The following is an 18,263-nucleotide window of genomic DNA, read 5'->3' on the forward strand; positions in this document are numbered from 1 at the left end:
GTGGCATTGAACCAGACAGATGAGTTCCCTCTTCTATGGAACTGATTATATGCTGTTGGAGGTAGGGAGAAAGAGAGATAATAGACAAAAAAACCAAAAACCAAACAAAACCAAAAATCCCCAGATAAATAAACATGAAAATATCAGTTAGGGAGAAGTGCTCCGATGAAGATAAAACATGATAATGTGACGTCAGTAGCCAGCAGGCTCCCCAAGGGAGGTCAGGACAGGCCTCTTCTAGATGAGTGGCATTTCAGCCAAGACCTGATGTTCAGCACTCCAGGCTCAGGGGTTCTTTCTCCCTGACCTCTGAATATGGTGGGGCTGGAAGTGGTAAAACCCCAAGACCAGATGCAGTGCAGCTGACTGTATCTTGCGCTGACACATGGAAGAGAGGCAAGAGAGACTGGCTTCCTCATCCCATCTTCCTTATCACCGTCTGATGCAGAGCATCTAATATAAATGACAGTATAGTCCTTCAGAACCCAACTGAGAACTGGATTAGGACTAGAAGTAGGGCCTATCTCTAATTCCAGACTCTAAACCTAATACTTACTGTGGAGAAAGCAAAATGTTTTCAATGAAGTAGAACTTTTGTCTCCAAGAGATTGTTTGTGATCAACCAGACAATCTCAGAACCCGAATCCATAGCTCATGGCTCTTTGCTATAAACCCTACTTAATAATCCAAGAGCATTTTAAGGGAGGAGCCAGAGGAAAGGTGACATATCTCACTCCAGATTCTTTTTGGAATGAACTGGGATATAAAAAGTAAATAAATCTCTGTCTCTGTCTCTCTTGCACGCACACACACACACACACACACACACACACACACGCTAAGTATGTCCCATACTTAGCTTCTTTCTCTTCCATTGATGGTAAAGTTACACAGTGACTTCTCATTATGGAAATTAATCAGATCTTTATGGAACAGAGGGTGGTGGAGATGGCTTGCACGGGAGGGCAGAATGATAATAGAAATAGCTACCATTTATTGCCTTATCTTATGCCTGTAATATTCCCCCTGCTTTATATACATTGTCATTTAATCCTGGCCACTTTTTTTTCATATGAGTAAACAAGATCAAGAGGATAAGCAATTTGTCCAAAGTCCCTATCTGTCTATAATTTTCTCACTGTACACATAGATTTGGTGAGGTACACATATTATTTTTAGTATGTTTCGGCCTTAGATTTGTGTTTGGATATAAATCTATGAACCGCTTTTTCTTATATTATTGACTTATCCCTTCAATACTCATCAAATGGAGAGATTGGTCAAACATTTTTAGAAGGAGATTGTAGCGACACATACGAACCTTCAAGTTGCGAACTTTCAAAGACGCAAACGTTCGTTAGCGTGTCCAGTCACATAAGTTAGTTCACGTTGTCATGTGAGTGCATGTGGTTGTGCTTTTGTGTAGCTTACTGTACTGTGTTTGTTTGTTTTTTATGTATTATTTGTATGAAAAGTATTATAAACCTATTACGGTACAGTACGATATATCCGACTGTGTTAGTTGGGTACCTAGGCTAATTCTGTTGGACTTATACGAACGCACTTTTGGCACAGAACTCTTTTGTATGTAGGGGCTTACTGCATTGGCATTTGGACATGTCAGCTTCTCATCCATGTTTTTAGTTGGTCAAGCAAAATAGAATTTTGAAAATTCACCTGAATACGTCAAAGGCATTGATCTACAGTCTTCCTTTATATATGAAAAACTGGCTTCCAGTCTGTTTAATCTGGAAACCAATCCCTTTTGACAAAGAGTATAGTAGAACTCAGGCAATGAGTGACTAAGTGGAAACATTAAGCTTTAGCTTCCACTATTCAGGGCAAATTTTGATCCCTTTGTTCACGTGGACAGCAGAGACATGGTTTCACAGTGTTAATAACTCTTTTTACCAGCTCAGCTCCTCTAAAATGAAATAAAATTGTGGCTTAATTGCTGTTGGAACACTTAGGGGTAAGCCATGGCTAACAGTGAGTATGTAGGTGTGGAAAGTATACTTGAATTATTTAAGTCTATATCTATGTCTTCTGGAGCCATGTGTTGTAAGAGATGCCTTTATCAGAGCATTTTCTAGTTGACTCACAGCCTCTCTAAGGGTATCTAGTCTACCAGCTCTCTAGCTTGAAATAAATGGATTCCAGCATGTGATTCAAGAGTGTGAGGGCGTGTCTCACTGACCTGGATCACCCCAGTCCGGGTCAATTTTTAAGCATCCCACAGCTATTGTTTAAAAACCAGAGTTACCTTTGTTTGTCCCATGGTAGCACTGCCTCTTGGGACAGATGTAGGGAAATAGTTATGTCAGTGTTACTGAAAGGACCCTAGTGCTCCTATTGTATATTCACACTCAATAAAAGGCACATTTATTGCAAAGAAGCCTGTCTAGAATTCCTCGGAATTCTGTCAGTTGTTACTGATTATTAATTTTATAAAGGATTATGCATTTTAAAATTCATTTAAAATGAATTTTATTTTTAAATGAAGTTTTATTTTTAAATGAATGTAAACTCAATTAGAACTTTATTAAAATTCAGATAAGGTATAAGAATATTTTAAAGAAAGCATTTGCTGAAAAATTCATGGGGTAAATATGACTATAAAAAGAATATTAAAAGTCTCAAAGAGAAATGCCTTTTTTGAGAACCCCAACTCTTACTAAAATAGATAGGCTAATTCCAATACTTTTCTCTACTGATTTGAACACCATTCTTGAGGAATTCCATTAAGCTACATTTTGTTGGCTGAAATTGAGTCATGTAAATAATAAAAATGCATTGCCTTTTAAAAAATACCCTATAGTTAGAATGGTCACTAATTCAAACTGATCTTTCTTATAACTGGTCTGAATTAGTGAGGCTTTTATAGTATCAATTTAATACAAAATGATGTAGAATTACTTTATAGAGTCCTTTAGTGATACCGTAGCTGAGACTGTCAGACCAATAGGAAAAAAAATTTGCTTAGGGGACTCATATTTTTCTCCTCTGGTATATGATGGGAAGTCTGCTTTCCTTTTTTTTTTAATTGATGGCTTGTCACCTTGCCTTTATTTTTTTCCCATTGAGGAAAATGAAATATAGACAAACATATAACTCAAACACAGCTCTGAAACCGAATAAGGTAGCAGCCTTAAATGTAGAACAGACTAAACACTTTTTAAAAGAAGAATCGGGTTTCTGCTTTAGCTGTGTGCTTGTCATTTAGGCTTTGGAATAATCATACTTGCTGGGACTGAAGCACTTGATGGTAGACAGACTATGGACTGATTGGAAAACTTAGTGAGATGCTTTTTTTCCTAGTAGTCCTGACCATATACATGTGGTCCTTCCCAGATGTAATGTGATACAGGATTTCCTATCATAGAAGTGATGGGTGAATTCCTAACTCATAATGCCAAGTTTGTGGCACTCTTCCGGGCAGATATGCAAGTAGAGCCTCTGCATGGCAAATGTCCTCTACCTAGCTATTTACAGAGGCAGTGATTTTATGAAAAGATGCTCCTGTTTTCAAGAAACAGACTCATCATTCCAGGAAGGGAACCAGATGTTGAAATATGACCAACTTTTCAAAAGGTATTTTATCCCTTTTGGTGCAAATCTTTCATGTCCGATTGGTAAAGAAATCCCCAACGACGCTTGAGAGGAGTACAGGAGGGTAAGATTTCTCACTTGCACTGGCCCTGGGTGTCTAGGTCTCCTGAGAACCTGGTGTGCTCTTTGTAGACTGTGAGAAGGTAGCATGCAGGCATTTCTGCAGCACCAGTGCAGATTTACAAAGGTAACAACAAAATACTTTCAACTCGGGTAAAGTTCAAACTCAAAAGCTATTAACTTTTTGTTTAGTTTGAGATTTGGGGTTATCTTCTCTCATTCAGATGGACCTCACTGGAGTGGAAGCACTAAAAGAAAGGGGAGCATAAGTCCTTAAACAGTCATCTCAGCTCTGAGTTCCCACTGGAACCAGTTTCTGTAAGACCTTGGAGTGTGGCCTGTCACTGCGGAACACACCTTAGATATTATCCCCTAGTAGAGCATCGGTCACTGTTATTCAGGACATAGAAATTGATGCTGCTGTAGCTAACTGGTGCATGCTCTTGGTTCTAAATAAGGTGTAGATTACAAGAATTTTAACTTACGACCATGGGTATTACCCACTTACTTCTGGTCTAATTTCAGCTGGAGTAGTTATTTGACAAGGCATTCATGTGGCTGAGAAACTCTGCCTCTTTTATTTAAGCAGCTGATAGATTTAGCTGTCCCCCTTTTGAAGATTTGCACATTTCCTGGCTTACTTGGAACTGGTACCATGTGGGATCAAAGATGACTAGAGACCCTGTATTAATTCTAATAAATGTTAAAACAAAAGTTAAGCTCCATTTTCTGGTTCCTGTTGTAACTGGAAAGAATAGCTCATTCACAAGAAGAAAATGAATTAAGTATTAGGAACAGTGTGCCTTATCTATTCCAAATGTGGATACAGATTACAGTTTTGCTTTTCCCTCACTCTTATCGTACGGCAAAGAAAGTCACGTTTGGTAACAACTCTGGGACCTTCCTCTGAGTCTTTGTCTCTGGGGATAGGCGGGAACCAGCTGTCTTTACTGCCCATAGCTCCCCTTGCTCCATAGCTTCGTTTCCCTATTGCTGCAGAGAGGCTCAGCGTGATGGACGGTGCCATTACTGTCCTGTACCATGCTCCTTCAGCCTCCCTTTGCTGATGTATGTAGGCGCATGCCGGTATCTGGGAATAATTTTACGTTAGAGGAGACAGAAAACGTCTCTCAACTTTGCTTGGGGCTTGGGCCCCCAAATGCCAACCTGAATTCAATTTCATGGAGCATCTCATGAACATGTCTCAGAGTTCAGGAGTCTCATGGAGCCTCTAGGATTGCTCTTCTCTCTACCTGGAATCATGGTCCTCAACTTGTAAATCTCCAACAAAGGAGCATAGAGGAATAAAAGGAAAATTAAAACCTGGCAAACTGAATTCCCATTGATGACAAGTGGTCTACTATTTCAGTTCTGTCATGTGATACTTTCTCAGGTTTTTTAGTCACAAAAATGTTCCTCTCAGTTAGTGAGGAGTCTGTAGGCTTGTAATGCAGTTCTATTGTGTGAGGGATATAAATGATTCCAAGATATTTCAGAAGAACCAAGGATTGTTAGGAATGTCAATTACTTATACAATTAAGCAACTCCATTACTAAATGGGGCCAAAGGCGACTTTCAGTTTCCTCATAAGTAAAATGGAGGAAATAATTTTTACCTAATGTGGTTGATGTGAAAATTAATGAGATGATGCATACAAAGCACTTAGCACTATGCCTGGCATGGACTAAGCATCCAGTAAACGTATACACATGCACATACATCCTTAACACACACACACACATACACCCTTAACACACACACCACCCTTAACACACACACACACACACACCACACCCTTAACACACACACACACACACACACACACACACACACACACATACCACACCACACTCTTATATTTCCACTCTCACGTTTCATCTATTTACACCTTCTGTTCATAAATCTCTTTTATCTATATATCTAGCCCTTACCTCTGGCCTAATTTCCAGTGTCTAACCAGTTGTTACTGATGTTCCTGTTCAACTATCCTTTATGTGGTCATATTTTCTTTGATCTACTAACAGTGACTTTTGTGGTACGCGGGACTCTCACTGTTGTGGCCTCTCCCGTTGCGGAGCACAGGCTCCGGACGCACAGGCTCAGCGGCCATGGCTCACGGGCCCAGCCGCTCTGCAGCATGAGGGATCTTCCCGGACCAGGGCACGAACCCGTGTCCCCTGCATCGGCAGGCGGACTCTCAACCACTGCGCCACCAGTGAAGCCCCCTAACAGTGACTTCTGAAGCGAACCTAGTTGTGGTGGTGATTTTAGGATTCACAGAATCATGTAACTTTAGAACTTTATTTGAAAGATGATGAACTTGAAGTCCAGAGAATGTAAGTAATTTCCCCAAAACCACGTGATTTTCTAATCTGGATTTCTGGGTTGTCAGTGTTGTCTTTTACACATGCACCAAAGACCTTTGGACCTGGCAGGAGAGTCTAGGCAAAGCATGGGATTTAGATTGAGAAGGGATTATGTCCGAAAGTAGAGAGGACTTAATAGTGATAAGATGGTTACAAATTGTGCGACCCTGTGCAAGGTACTTAACTTATTTCTCCTGTCCTAAAATAATATGCACCCTGCTTACCTCTGCAAGGTACTTAACTTATTTCTCCTGTCCTAAAATAATATGCACCCTGCTTACCTCTGCAAGGTACTTAACTTATTTCTCCTGTCCTAAAATAATATGCACCCTGCTTACCACATAGGCTCTTGTGAGATCTATTAATAGATTCTAGACGATGTGGGTAAAAATGCAAACTGCAAAATGCTACATAAATACTAATTTTATATTTTATAAGCCACAACACATAACTGCTATAGGTATATATTGGATACTTAGGTATATATGTGTATCTTAATAAATTAATTAATTTTTTAACAAAACTATTTTCAGTGAAACCCAATCCTTTGTATGTCTTTTATCTATAATGTCCAATTTATGATCGTCTGTTGTAGGCTCTCTATGTACTGCAAAGAGAGCTCAGAAGCTTGGAGATTGGGCTAAGAATGGGAAAGAATGCAGATGGGTATTTTGTTGATTGGAATCCAGATCAGCCATTCGGTTACTTCTCAGGCAGTAAAGCTCTGTGCCCATAGGGTATCGGGAGACATTGCCTTGGAAGGGCTGATTAAGTGGAGATATCAAGCCATTTCAGCTTCATGGGTGTTAAGATATTCTTTGAATCTCAGTAGATAATTTACTGGGATTAATTACTCTTTTTATGACTTAGAAAAGTAAATAGGATTCTAATTTCTTGCCGTATAGGAATTTCTAAAGAGAGTGCAGAAATTGCAAATTCATATCAACTTGAGGGCATTCTTCATTTGACTGGTGGTGATGGCTTAGAGGACTGTGCAGGAAGAGATTTGAGACTGAGTGTAGGTCAAGCTGGACAACGGCCATAATCAATCTAGCAGTGTCTGCCACAGGCTCAGGTGGGAATAATGCGTGTATATATATAATGGAAATAGCACCAAGCCCTTGGTTATAATCCTAGTGTTGCCACATCTACCTGGGAGACCTTGGACAAGACCCTTAATCACTCAGGCCTTCCATTTTCTTCACTTGTAAAATAATTTGTGTGGCCAGACTTCCCCACTGGGAAGTGGTCCTCTCTGGTTCTTTTATCTTCTCTTTCTGTGAAAAAGGCAGTTTACACAGTTTTATTCATGTCCACTCGAGTACACCTTTACAAGGAAGATGACTGTCCTTAATAATTACAAAGGGGTGATTCTACTCTGCTTACCTTATAGGATCTTGTGAGATCTAGATTCTAGAGAATGTGTGCGAAAATATTTTATAAACTGCAAATACTGCATAAATATTAAGCCACAAATAGTGGTTTCAGATCCTCCAGTTTTTAAGTAGTAAGCTCTCCAGACCATCAAGAATATGAAAGAAATTCTATTCCTTTTAGAGAGTCTTCTCAAAACATTCTTTTGGCTACAGCAAAAGGAAAATAAAATTAATAATTATATTTTTAAGGGATGGAAGCTGAATGTGTTTGACTTGGAACCTTTCATCATCCTTCTGTGACTCCGAAAATGAGAGAAAGAATTGCTAAATTTTTATTCTCCATTAAGAAAAAGGAATTGAATGCTTGTTTCTCTCTTTTTGTTTGATATAAACATTTATATATTTTTCTGTCCTCCCAGCCCCCTAAAATCAGGCTTAACATGGACTCTGTAGATATTTTTGGCCTTATTTTAGCTAAATCATGTTTTCCAGTTAAAAGAGAGTTATTCCACACCTTGCAGTGTGTATTCAAACAATATGAACTCCAGAAAGTCAATTGTGGGATCTCCTCGCCTGAAGTCGACCAGAGGGAGGCTTGGGAAGCCCTCCCATGCCACAGCCTTCTACACATCGTATTGCTCCTCTGGGCTTTATGGTTTTGTTTTCTTCCCTATTCTCACTTTATTTAAAGGGCTGGAAGATTATGGGTGGCCACTCGGCATCGTCATTAAGGCGAGGGGAGGGGATTAGTGAATTTATTAGCTCATACTTGCCACTGACTTTTGAGGAAAAGGTCCCATTTATGATCCCTCGGTCTCTGTTTTCAGATCAGACTCCAACCCCAACGAGATTCCTGAAGAACTGCGAGGAGGTGGGGCTCTTCAATGAGCTGGACTGCTCCCTCGAGCATGAGTTCAGGAAGGCTCAAGAGGAAGAGAGCAGCAAGCGGGTAGGTTTGCTTGGACGGACACCTGGACAGGTGTCTCCTCTAGCACCTGCTAGAAACATCTGCATGGGAACTAGATGGCACCGCAGACTGTGCTGATAATGCTCTAAAACAGCATTTATCCGTTTGCAAGTGTTCGATGGGTTTTTTTTTGAAAATGGATGAATCCCTGGTTGTGGTAGAATCCAAGGCTAGAAAAATCATGGGAAAAGCAGATTATCTGAAATATGAAATTGAAGCCAAAATAAAGTTACCTGATTCTTGACCTGAGTCAGAAAAACTCACAGAATTGTTCTATTCAAAATTTGTTGTTTTACTGTGCTAAATAATAGCAAGCTTTACCTGGGTGGTGAGTGCAAAAGACAAGGGTCAAGGGGTAAGATGACAAGCGAAGGTTTGTAGCAGTAGGAGAGAGGATTTCATCTGATTTCGGCCCAGGTTGTAACTGTCTGATTTGCATAATCTTCCCGGTATCTCTCTACCACATTCATAATTCCTTCCTGGTCATATTATTGAACATCTGTTGTTGTTGGAACAAATAGGTTCACTATAAGTGTGGATTATTTGTCCTTACAAATGTAGAAAAGTCACTTTACGAATCCCTCCAGAATATAGTCAGTTTTTATTGTAATGTCGTGTAAAGTGATTTAAAAATTGCTTTACCAGATTAAGGAAAAGAAATAGAGTCACAACTAAATATGATAATGAAGCTTTTTGGTGTTTTAAAACTTTTCTGATAGACCATTATTGAATGCCCACAATGTACTAAACAACAAATTAGATACATCCCATGAACAGAGACTTAGACTGTGAAAGTTGGTTGAAAGGAAGCGCCGGCTACATCGTAATGGATTCTGAACTTCCAGCTGTTCCATCCGGAGAGGAAATTTTAAAAGGTTCTGATATTTCTCTAAGTGTTTCAAAACCTTTGAATCCTCCTCTATGGGAAATTATAATAATCCCCCTCCACCAGATTTTTCATGTCACATTCTCACATCAAAATAGCCATTCAATCTGTGCTGCTTTAGGAAAAATCCTGAAAATAGGTTACAAGAGGGGTTTAAAATCTCAGTCAACTCATTTGATTTATAATTAGTCATTCATACTTGACACGCCCCTACACCCGCCCAGTGAAGCACCTTTTTTCTTTTTCAAAGCAAACACTTATTTAGCACTTATTTGCCAGACACTGTTCTGAGCACTTGATATTTTTAACTAAATAAAAAAGAAGGCATGCTTTCTATATTTCATTGCAATAGAAATAGATCTTTAAAAAAACATAAAAATAGCAAGGGACCGAGGAACCAAAAAGTCTAGTAAATTTCCTCTGGTTGAGTAATAAATTTAGCTTTGCTGATGGACGTGGCATATGTAGATGACTGAGGGATTAAGTTCATTCATTCCTTGAGATAGTCAAGGTTGGCTTCTTCCAAACTATAAGAAAGGTGTGTACTTGGTCTGTATCGTCTTCATTTCTGATAGAAGGGTTTTAATCGAAGTGTATACCCTTAATTTTCCCAAAGACATTTTCCAAGATTTAACAGCTTTAGGAAGCCCATGGTAGGGGGGCGGATTTAGATCTTCTCCTTTGCATAGCACTCATGATCTCCTATATGAAGCCCCATGGGAGGAAATTCTTGCAGATCTGAATTCCAGGAAATAGTTTGCTTCCCCTGAGGAACTGAAATATTTTCTCCTCGTGGACATGAGAATCCTGTAACCAGTTCTGTTTCTCTTTTTGCTTTGACTGCTTGTTAACGTGAAGCCAAGTTGACGGCTTAACTTTGAGAACTTTTTAGAACACTGTAATGAGCATTTTACTCCCCCCACGGACTAGATTTTCAGTCCCAGTTTATATTTCCTCTGGTCCCGATTTTTAATTTAAAAAAACATTTTCATGCTATACATTTTTTGTGTGTGTGAGTTGCTTTGGATTCTTTGTGGGTTGAGTACAAATAATTAAATGTTAAAAATTAAAATAATTAGGCAAGCAAAGTTGAGGACTATTGTCACTGTAGAAACAGTCTTTTTCTCTTTCACATGTTGCTCTTAGCAACACTAGTCATGTGATGACTTTGAGATGGGTATGTGGGTGGGGGACCCTGCAGCGAGCTTCCCCCCATGGTTTTGGGGTGGGCCCCTCAGGAGACCAGTGTCTCACACCCCAACTTCACTTGCACACACTAGAAGTTGGACAGCGTTCAGACTGTTGAGGTACCCTCTTCCATTGCCTCGTTCAAACTAGAGGACCATATCCAGCCTCGGTGACCATGACTACACATTCTTGAAGCCTAATTCAGGATGACTCATCCAGTGGCCAAATGGGCTGTGTTGGTGGCTTCTGCCCTAGCATTTCCTTGGAAGCCACAGGATGGGGAAATGAGCAGTAGGAGATGCTCTCCAATCTGCTAACATACTTTTTTTTTTTTTTTTTTTTTTTTTTGCGGTACACGGGCCTCTCACTGTTGTGGCCTCTCCCATTGCGGAGCACAGGCTCTGGATGCGCAGGCTCAGCGGCCATGGCTCACGGGCCCAGCCGCTCCGCGGCATGTGGGATCTTCCTGGATCGGGGCGCGAACCCATGTCCCCTGCATCAGCAGGTGGACTCTCAACCACTGCGCCACCAGGGAACCTCCTGCCAACATACTTTTACACATCCCTTTGACCACATTGCTCCAGCTCCGAACATCCCTGGCACACTGCTGCTCCCAGCTCCTACTTTATTTGTTTGTTCCCTGCTTGAAATGTAGGAATACACGTTCTTTTTTCAACGCATACCTTGTCATCATTAAGTTTTGTCTTCTTCCTCCCTTTCGCTCCACATTCAGATAACTATTCCTTTTTAATTCGAAGCTCCAACTCTCTTCTAATTTATTTTTCTCTGAGACTTTTAACAGAAGACTTGCATTAGTTCCCTCAGCAAGTTTTAGTAAAGTGGGAGATGGATTCGTTTATCGGGAGAATTTGGTTAAAAAAGGTTTCTGCTTGAACTTTCTAAGTACTTTATACAGAAATGTTAGAAAGACTGGACTGGTCCTTCCCTCCACCTTTAAAATTCTAGCTGAAGTTTGGTCTAGAAAATTCTATCAAAGAGCAAATAGAGAATTGATCCTTGTTTAACCCGTGTGGATGTCTGTTGGGGAAAATTCTGTTCTACGGACTATATTTAATCCTGACACCCTTTTTCCAAAGCATCCCAATGTGTGTATAGAATGAGGACAGGCAAGAGGCAGGTAATGACCAATAGAAAAAGCCCCAATGTCTGTATCCATAGCATATATTATATAGCAGATGACACATTCCATAATTGCCTCAGTCTTCCACCTTAGTATAAACCCCTAGCTTCAAAACTCTCTAAGGAGAGATATTTTTTTTCCCTTGGAAAAGCATCCTTCACTAGCAGTATCACAAATCTCAACTTGCCTACGGCTTAGAAGTCAGGCTGGTCCTGAAACAGATGAGAAACCTTTGTTCATCATTTATTCATGCAATAAATATTTTTGAGGGCCCACCATGTGCCAGGCACTGTCCGAGGCATTGGTGAATATACCATGGACTAAAGCTGATTTTGAAACAAAAAACAAAAAAAATCCCACCCTTCAGGTAGCTTACTTCTTTCTCATGGGCAAGACAAACAGTAAGCAAGTAAAAACAATAAAATGTATAATATGTCCAAAGGTGATAAGTACTATAGAGAAAAATATATAGCAGGGAAGAGGCACAGGGAGTGCTGGGGGCGGTCTGGGTGGGCATCACTGGTATGCAGACATGCAGCCAAGACCTGAAGGAGGAGAAGGCTGAACCAGGTGCGTACTGGGGAGGAGAGTGGGGAGAGCAGCGGGTGCAAAGCCCTGAGGCTGGAGGGCGCTCTGTGGGCTGGAGGAACTGCAGAGAGCAAGGTACGTGGTGATGGAAAGAGTGGGCTGAGGGGGCCCGTCCAGGAAGGCTGTGTAGGCTTCGGCTTTTATTCTGAGTGAGATGGAGAACTGTGGGACAGTTGTAAGCAGAGGTGTGATAGGATCTGACTTATATAGTAGAAAGTTTACTTGGCTGCCTAGTTGGAAGTAAACTGTTGGAGGGGAGTGGCAAAGTGAGACCAGGTAGGATGGTATTCAAAGAATCTAGATTAAAAATGATGGCAGATTGGTCCAAGGTACAGATGGAGGGGGTGGTTAGATTCTGGATCTAATTTGAAGATAGAGCCAACAGGGATTGCTGATGGATTACATCTGGGGAGTAAGAGGTGAACTTCAGGATGAACTCAGGTTTTTGACCTCAGCAACTGAAAGGATGGAGTTGTCTGTGGGAGGAACAGGTTTGAGGGGAAAATGGAGGAGATTTTTGCAGACTTGTTAAGTGGAAACATCTAATGGGCAAATGAATATATAGGTATGTAATACAGGACCTGTCTGAAGATGTAAATTGGGGGGTCATTAGCATGTAGGTGGTGTTTAAATACATGAGACTCAATGAAATGACCTGGGCCAGGAGTGAATGGAAATGAGGTAGAGAAGAGGTCTGAGCAGGGAACGTGACAGAGTCCTCCATCCTCCAAGACAGAGCCTTCAAGTCTCCTCAGTGGGCAGAGATGACACAGAAGACCATGAGGCATGAAGGGTCAAGTCAAGTATGGGAACCCTAGTAGTAATACTGAATGGACTCCAGTAACTGGCAATCGACATGCCGATTTTGTGTTCCACGTCAGAGGAAGAAACAAAAACAAAAGATTTTTTAAAAAAAGGGCGAATTGACCTTTCACACTTGATTTCTCTTTTAAAAAAGAGATCCAACAGTACATATCTAGGAGGTAGGAGATAGCTTCATCATATGATAGCAGTTGTGTGGGAGTGTGTGTGTCTGTATGTATAAGAAAGGAAGGGGAGTTGAAAGGACTAGAAATGAACTCCTTTGTCTTGCTGAGAGAAATATAACATTACAGCCTAACGTGGTGAAGGACCCTGAAGATGAAAAGCGCGGTGTATAAGTGTTAAGTGTTGTTATTCTCCCCTAGGACCTAAATCTGACTCATTATGCTGATGGAGCAATAGCAAATTAGGGCATTTCCATGCTCTAGAATTCCTACCCAAATGATGAAAAGTGCAGTCTATTCCCAGAGGGTGTTGACTGTTTAACACATGGGAACAGGGGACAAGCTACAATCTTAAGATCTTGGATCCCAGCTCAACAGGAGTCATGGAACAGGGCATGGCCAGGTCAGCCTCAGCTCAGAAAAATCGGCTGCTCAATCTGATTAAATTCTGTACCTGGAAATCATGTCACCGGACACCACCAGTTACTTGAGGAGAGAGGGCGCAGAAAGGGAGGCACTTTGCCTTCGTTACAGTCTTGCTCTATCAGCTACTATCAGGCATGGCTGCTCTCTGGGGAAGATGTGAGTGGCATTGTGTGAGTGGCTGCTGGGTGGAAAATAAAAGATACCAAGTTGAGCGAACTTGCAACAGCTGATGTTTCCGGTTATGTTAACATGTTGCTTCTATGATATTTGTGTAATACGATCCCCCGCCCCAGAAGTCTGGAGAAAAAGAAACATTCTGAAACCTAAACGTGGTTTTATTGAGGTTTTGCAAATGTCACCATGTTTGCTAAATCCTAGTAGATGAGATTGTTTTTTATCTTTTTGGCTTTTTTTTTTTTTTTTTTCCAATCGGCATGACTGAAAGGAAACACCCATCGGCAACGTCATTGAGAGATGACAACCTATTTCTTCCCCTACCCCAATAACTGGAAAATCTAACCCTTATATCATAAGGATTCTCTTGTCCTCCCCCTCTATTTCAGCACACTCAAACGTAAAGCACTTTCAGCTCTCTCCTTATAGTTTTAAATTGTGCTCTCAGCCTAGATGGAATTTGATGCTGGAAGAGAAGCTGGCTTGGTCTTTGCATCCCACTCAGTGGAATGACTAAACCAGTGGATGAACTGGAAACTATTTCATGAGTTTTAGTTCCCTGGAATTTAGGATTAATGAGTACAATCTTAACAGAGATTATTAAGAGTTGGTATCCACTTCCACATATGTCAGTGAATCATGATGTGATCTCAGGCTCAATTTTAAAATGGAATGGGAAAGAAAAAACAACTCATAGAGTTGGTTTCTTTTATTTGTTTTTTGGTGGAAAGTCAGGGTATCCTCAAAGTTGCAAAATGCATCGTCTGTTGCCCTGCAAAGAGTGAGCACATAAAATCAAGTATCTTTGACGTGGATGATGAGGAACGGAAGGCCCACGGCTCTGAGGAAAACTGACCCAGATGGGCACTGGGTGTTTGCTCATATCGTCCCTTGGACAGTTTGTATATTTGGCTTATTTGGACCTTAATGGATGAGTCTTCACAATCTAACTTTCACATTAAAGAGAAAATCTCTCTTGAGACTGAGGGTTTACTTTCTAATGCTAAATCATCTGGCAGTTCATGACCCTGCCCTCAGCCAGTGTTAGGAGCCGAATTAAAAGGGGGTGGTCACTGGTAATGGCAGATGAATGGCAGATGAATGGCCTGTGAGTGGCAGGTTTTATTGTTGTTCAGTGTTTTTTTTGGTGTAGGTTTTATTTATATTTGCTGTCACATGACATTTGTTCTGACAAGACTGAGGTCTCTGCCTGAGGTCTTTTTGAGAACCGATTATAAGGTTTTCAGAGGCTGAAGTTTGAATTAGAAAGTTTTGCATTCATCCCATGCAGTGATGGGTGTTCTCCTGTGAGATACTGATGTTTCCATTTGAAGCTGTGGAGTAGAAGAGATTTGGAGGACCGGATCCTAAGATACGACATGAAGATTGCTAGAGGAAGCTTGGCATTGATTTTGGGAACGTCTATTTGTGTCGGAAATACTGCAGGATAAAATAGTATTTTCTTGCACCAGTATTTCCTATTCAGTTGTGACTGGGTATGGTAATAATCAAAGTATTTCTATAGTCAGGAAGCATATCTGACACGTGGGACATTTTGAACATGTTATCAATGATAATTTGATTTTGGTCCCTCTAGTTAACAGGGAATAATTATAGGTGGTTATGGCAGTACTACGTTCCCCATTTTAAATACAGAAGAATAAACTATCGAGAGAGACAAAAAGAGTTGATAGGCGTCCACTAAGGGGGACCAGTGACAGGGGGTGCACATTCTGGCTTTTATCCTACCTCTATGACTGCGCTCCCTCTGCCTCCTTGTCTTTTGCTGTATCCACTTTCGGGTGGTTTCTGTTTACACCTTCTCTTCAGAAAACTTGTACATTCTCATAACCTAGCAATCAACTCCACCCAACAGTTCCTTTATCTGTCCTCACCGTGAATATTCATCTCTACTCTCCAGCTGTTACCAGCATTCCCACTTGAAGATGCCGCTGCTGTTTGTAACGTACTGTGCCCACAACTGTGCTCAAGGCTTTCCTGCAGAAACTCATTGCCATGTCTAAACCCCCCCACCTGCCTCTGAGTCTGTCAGAGACATAGTTCATCCACCTCAGGAGGCAGCTTTGCCTTCCCTCCCTCCTTTGCTCCCCGTCAGCTTCCTTAGGCCAGAATCCTCATCTCTTCTCTTTACTTTCCATTTCTATCACCTCAAGTCTAGCCCATCATCACTTCCTACTGAGTTACCTACCGCTGCACATTCCAAGAAAATGTTTTGAACTCTAACCCAACTTTAAAGAAATACCTAGAATTAAGTATTATTGCAAAATTGAATGTATTTTTTAATAAGTGAAAACAAACCGAAATATTTAGATGTAAAAAAAAAATTGTTCTTGAAAATGTTTGCCTCTCACTTGTGGTTAAGTTGAAAGTTCCTCCAAGTACTGTCATTGTTAAAAGGTAGAGGGGTTGGTATGGGATGTCATCAGTATAAAAGGGAGTGCTTTGGGAGCTGTTAAACTGCAATCTTGATTCTAGGAGATTCTATGCATGGAATGCATCTAAAAGGACCAAAGCAGGGATGGGGGTGGGATGGGGACGGGCACTTAAAAACTGAGTCACGGGCTTCCCTGGTGGCACAGTGGTTGAGAGTCCGCCTGCCTATGCAGGGGACATGGGTTCGTGCCCCGGTCTGGGAGGATCCCACATGCCGTGGAGCGGCTGGGCCCGTGAGCCATGGCCGCTGGGCCTGCGCGTCCGGAGCCGGTGCTCCGCAGCGGGAGAGGCCACAACAGTGAGAAGCCTGTGTACCGCAAAACAAACAAACAAATAAAAAAAACAACAAAAAAACCTGAGTCACTCTGCTATACAGCAGAGATTGGCACAGCATTGTAAATCAGCTAGATTTCAATAAAAAAAAAATTTTAAAAGACTTAAGAAAAGGAACTAAAAATGGCCCAAAACACAATGGAGCCCTGAAGCTCTTCAGGCACCATCATCAACCCAGACTCGGGTTGTGAAGATCGCTTGTTTGGCCTGCCTTCCCATCAGGCGCGCTTACTGTAGCTGAAAATTAGTCCAATTGAATTATTTGGCTGGGAGGCTCCTCACTAAAATAATTACGAAGCTCAGCTTTGAGAGCCGAAAAAAGGGCAGCTTTTCCCAGCTGGAGACTTTCTCATCAGGGTGCTTTCTCTGTTTGGGGGTTGGGTTGGGATCTCAGCTGGTTAAAATCACTCCTTACCTGTCCTGAGGCAGGCAAGCCAGGCTGGGATTTCAAGGTATTAACCCAAATGGAATCACAATGGCGAATGGATGCTCTCCTCTGAAGGAATCCATTTCCAGCTGTGAGTAATTCAGGACTTGCAACCCACCAGACTCCCGCGGCAGTGGGTGTGTACCTGGGGCCAGGAGGCTTTTGCATCTGCCCAGGGAGCATGTCCTGTGCTCCGCGAGGCCCTGCATTCATGCTCCCGAAAGCAAGCAGGAAAACAGATCGGTTTTCCGGGCTGGATTAAAACAAAATGACTAAAAGATGAAGCTTCCGTTCTGGGCAAAAAAACAAAGCTCACATTTAGAAAATTGGACCACATGTTAGCCGCACTGAGCCTCTGCAGCTAAGAATCACTTACCTGGGCCCCTCACAGAGATGTGAGAAAAAAAATGACACCAGGAAAAGAGGAAAGGAAAAGAATATAATAATTACAAGAGTCTCTGCTTCCATCATCTCATAAATCCAGGTGAACACTAAGTATGGTTAAGAGCAGGTATAGGAGTGATTTACTCTGGGAACCCTGCTTTAGCATTTGTGTGCTGTTATTTCCATATTGATAAGGCTGAGGCCAGGAACTGGGATTCCACACATTCCTCCTGTCCATGTTGCCAGCATGTTGGCTGTCGACTCAAACCTGGGATGCAGTGTCTGATTTTAGTACCAGAACCCTGGAGGAACAGTTTCCTTGTCCTTAACCCAACTTCCACCAAAACCCGAAAGCCTAGGAAAGTTGATAAAGCGGTGGATTCCCCCCCTTGTACCACATTCCTACACTTTGGGGAACTGGCCCTTCTGCTGACCCACAGAGGCTGGTTGGATTGGAGAGGAGGTCAGGCCGTTCCCTGGGGCGGCCAGGCACAATCACCTGCTGGCTCCTCCCTCTTGGGCTGGGATGCTTCTCATATGCTAGGAATATTGGCGGCAGACTTCTCCAGAACATAGCTGGGCTTCCCTTTGTTCCTTGCTTTCTGGGATATGAAAGGCTATTTTTAGCCTATTCGAACCTGTGGCTCTTCCGTGTGATGGGGCCAGTTTCTCCTTTGGCTCTAGAGGGAAAGGGAATGCCAAAAGGGCTTTACGCTCAGCATCTCCTCTAAGCGCATATTTTCTAATAAAACTCGCTAGCGTTGGCAGAATCAGACTGTTGTGTATGTAGATGATATTTGGACTTTTTTGACCTGAAGGCGAATGTGAGCTGTTTTACTGGACAGCTTTGGAGCTAGAAGGACGGATTGCCCCACCTGCAAGCTCTCCCTTCATTGTC

At 41.7% G+C, this 18,263-nt stretch overlaps 1 protein-coding gene across 1 annotated transcript in view; it reads left to right on the forward strand.

Annotated features, from left to right (window-relative positions):
- CREB5 (cAMP responsive element binding protein 5) overlaps nt 1–18,263 on the forward strand; it is a 407,122-nt gene that overhangs the window by 89,558 nt on the left and 299,301 nt on the right. The window contains exon 4 of the mRNA XM_024755018.1: nt 8,239–8,360. Coding sequence (XP_024610786.1) covers nt 8,239–8,360 — 122 coding nt within the window. The remainder of the gene's footprint in view (nt 1–8,238; nt 8,361–18,263) is intronic.

The sequence above is a fragment of the Neophocaena asiaeorientalis genome, unplaced genomic scaffold (assembly GCF_003031525.2).
Source record: "Neophocaena asiaeorientalis asiaeorientalis breed wild unplaced genomic scaffold, Neophocaena_asiaeorientalis_V1.1 scaffold36, whole genome shotgun sequence".
Classification (NCBI taxonomy): Eukaryota; Metazoa; Chordata; class Mammalia; order Artiodactyla; family Phocoenidae; genus Neophocaena; species Neophocaena asiaeorientalis.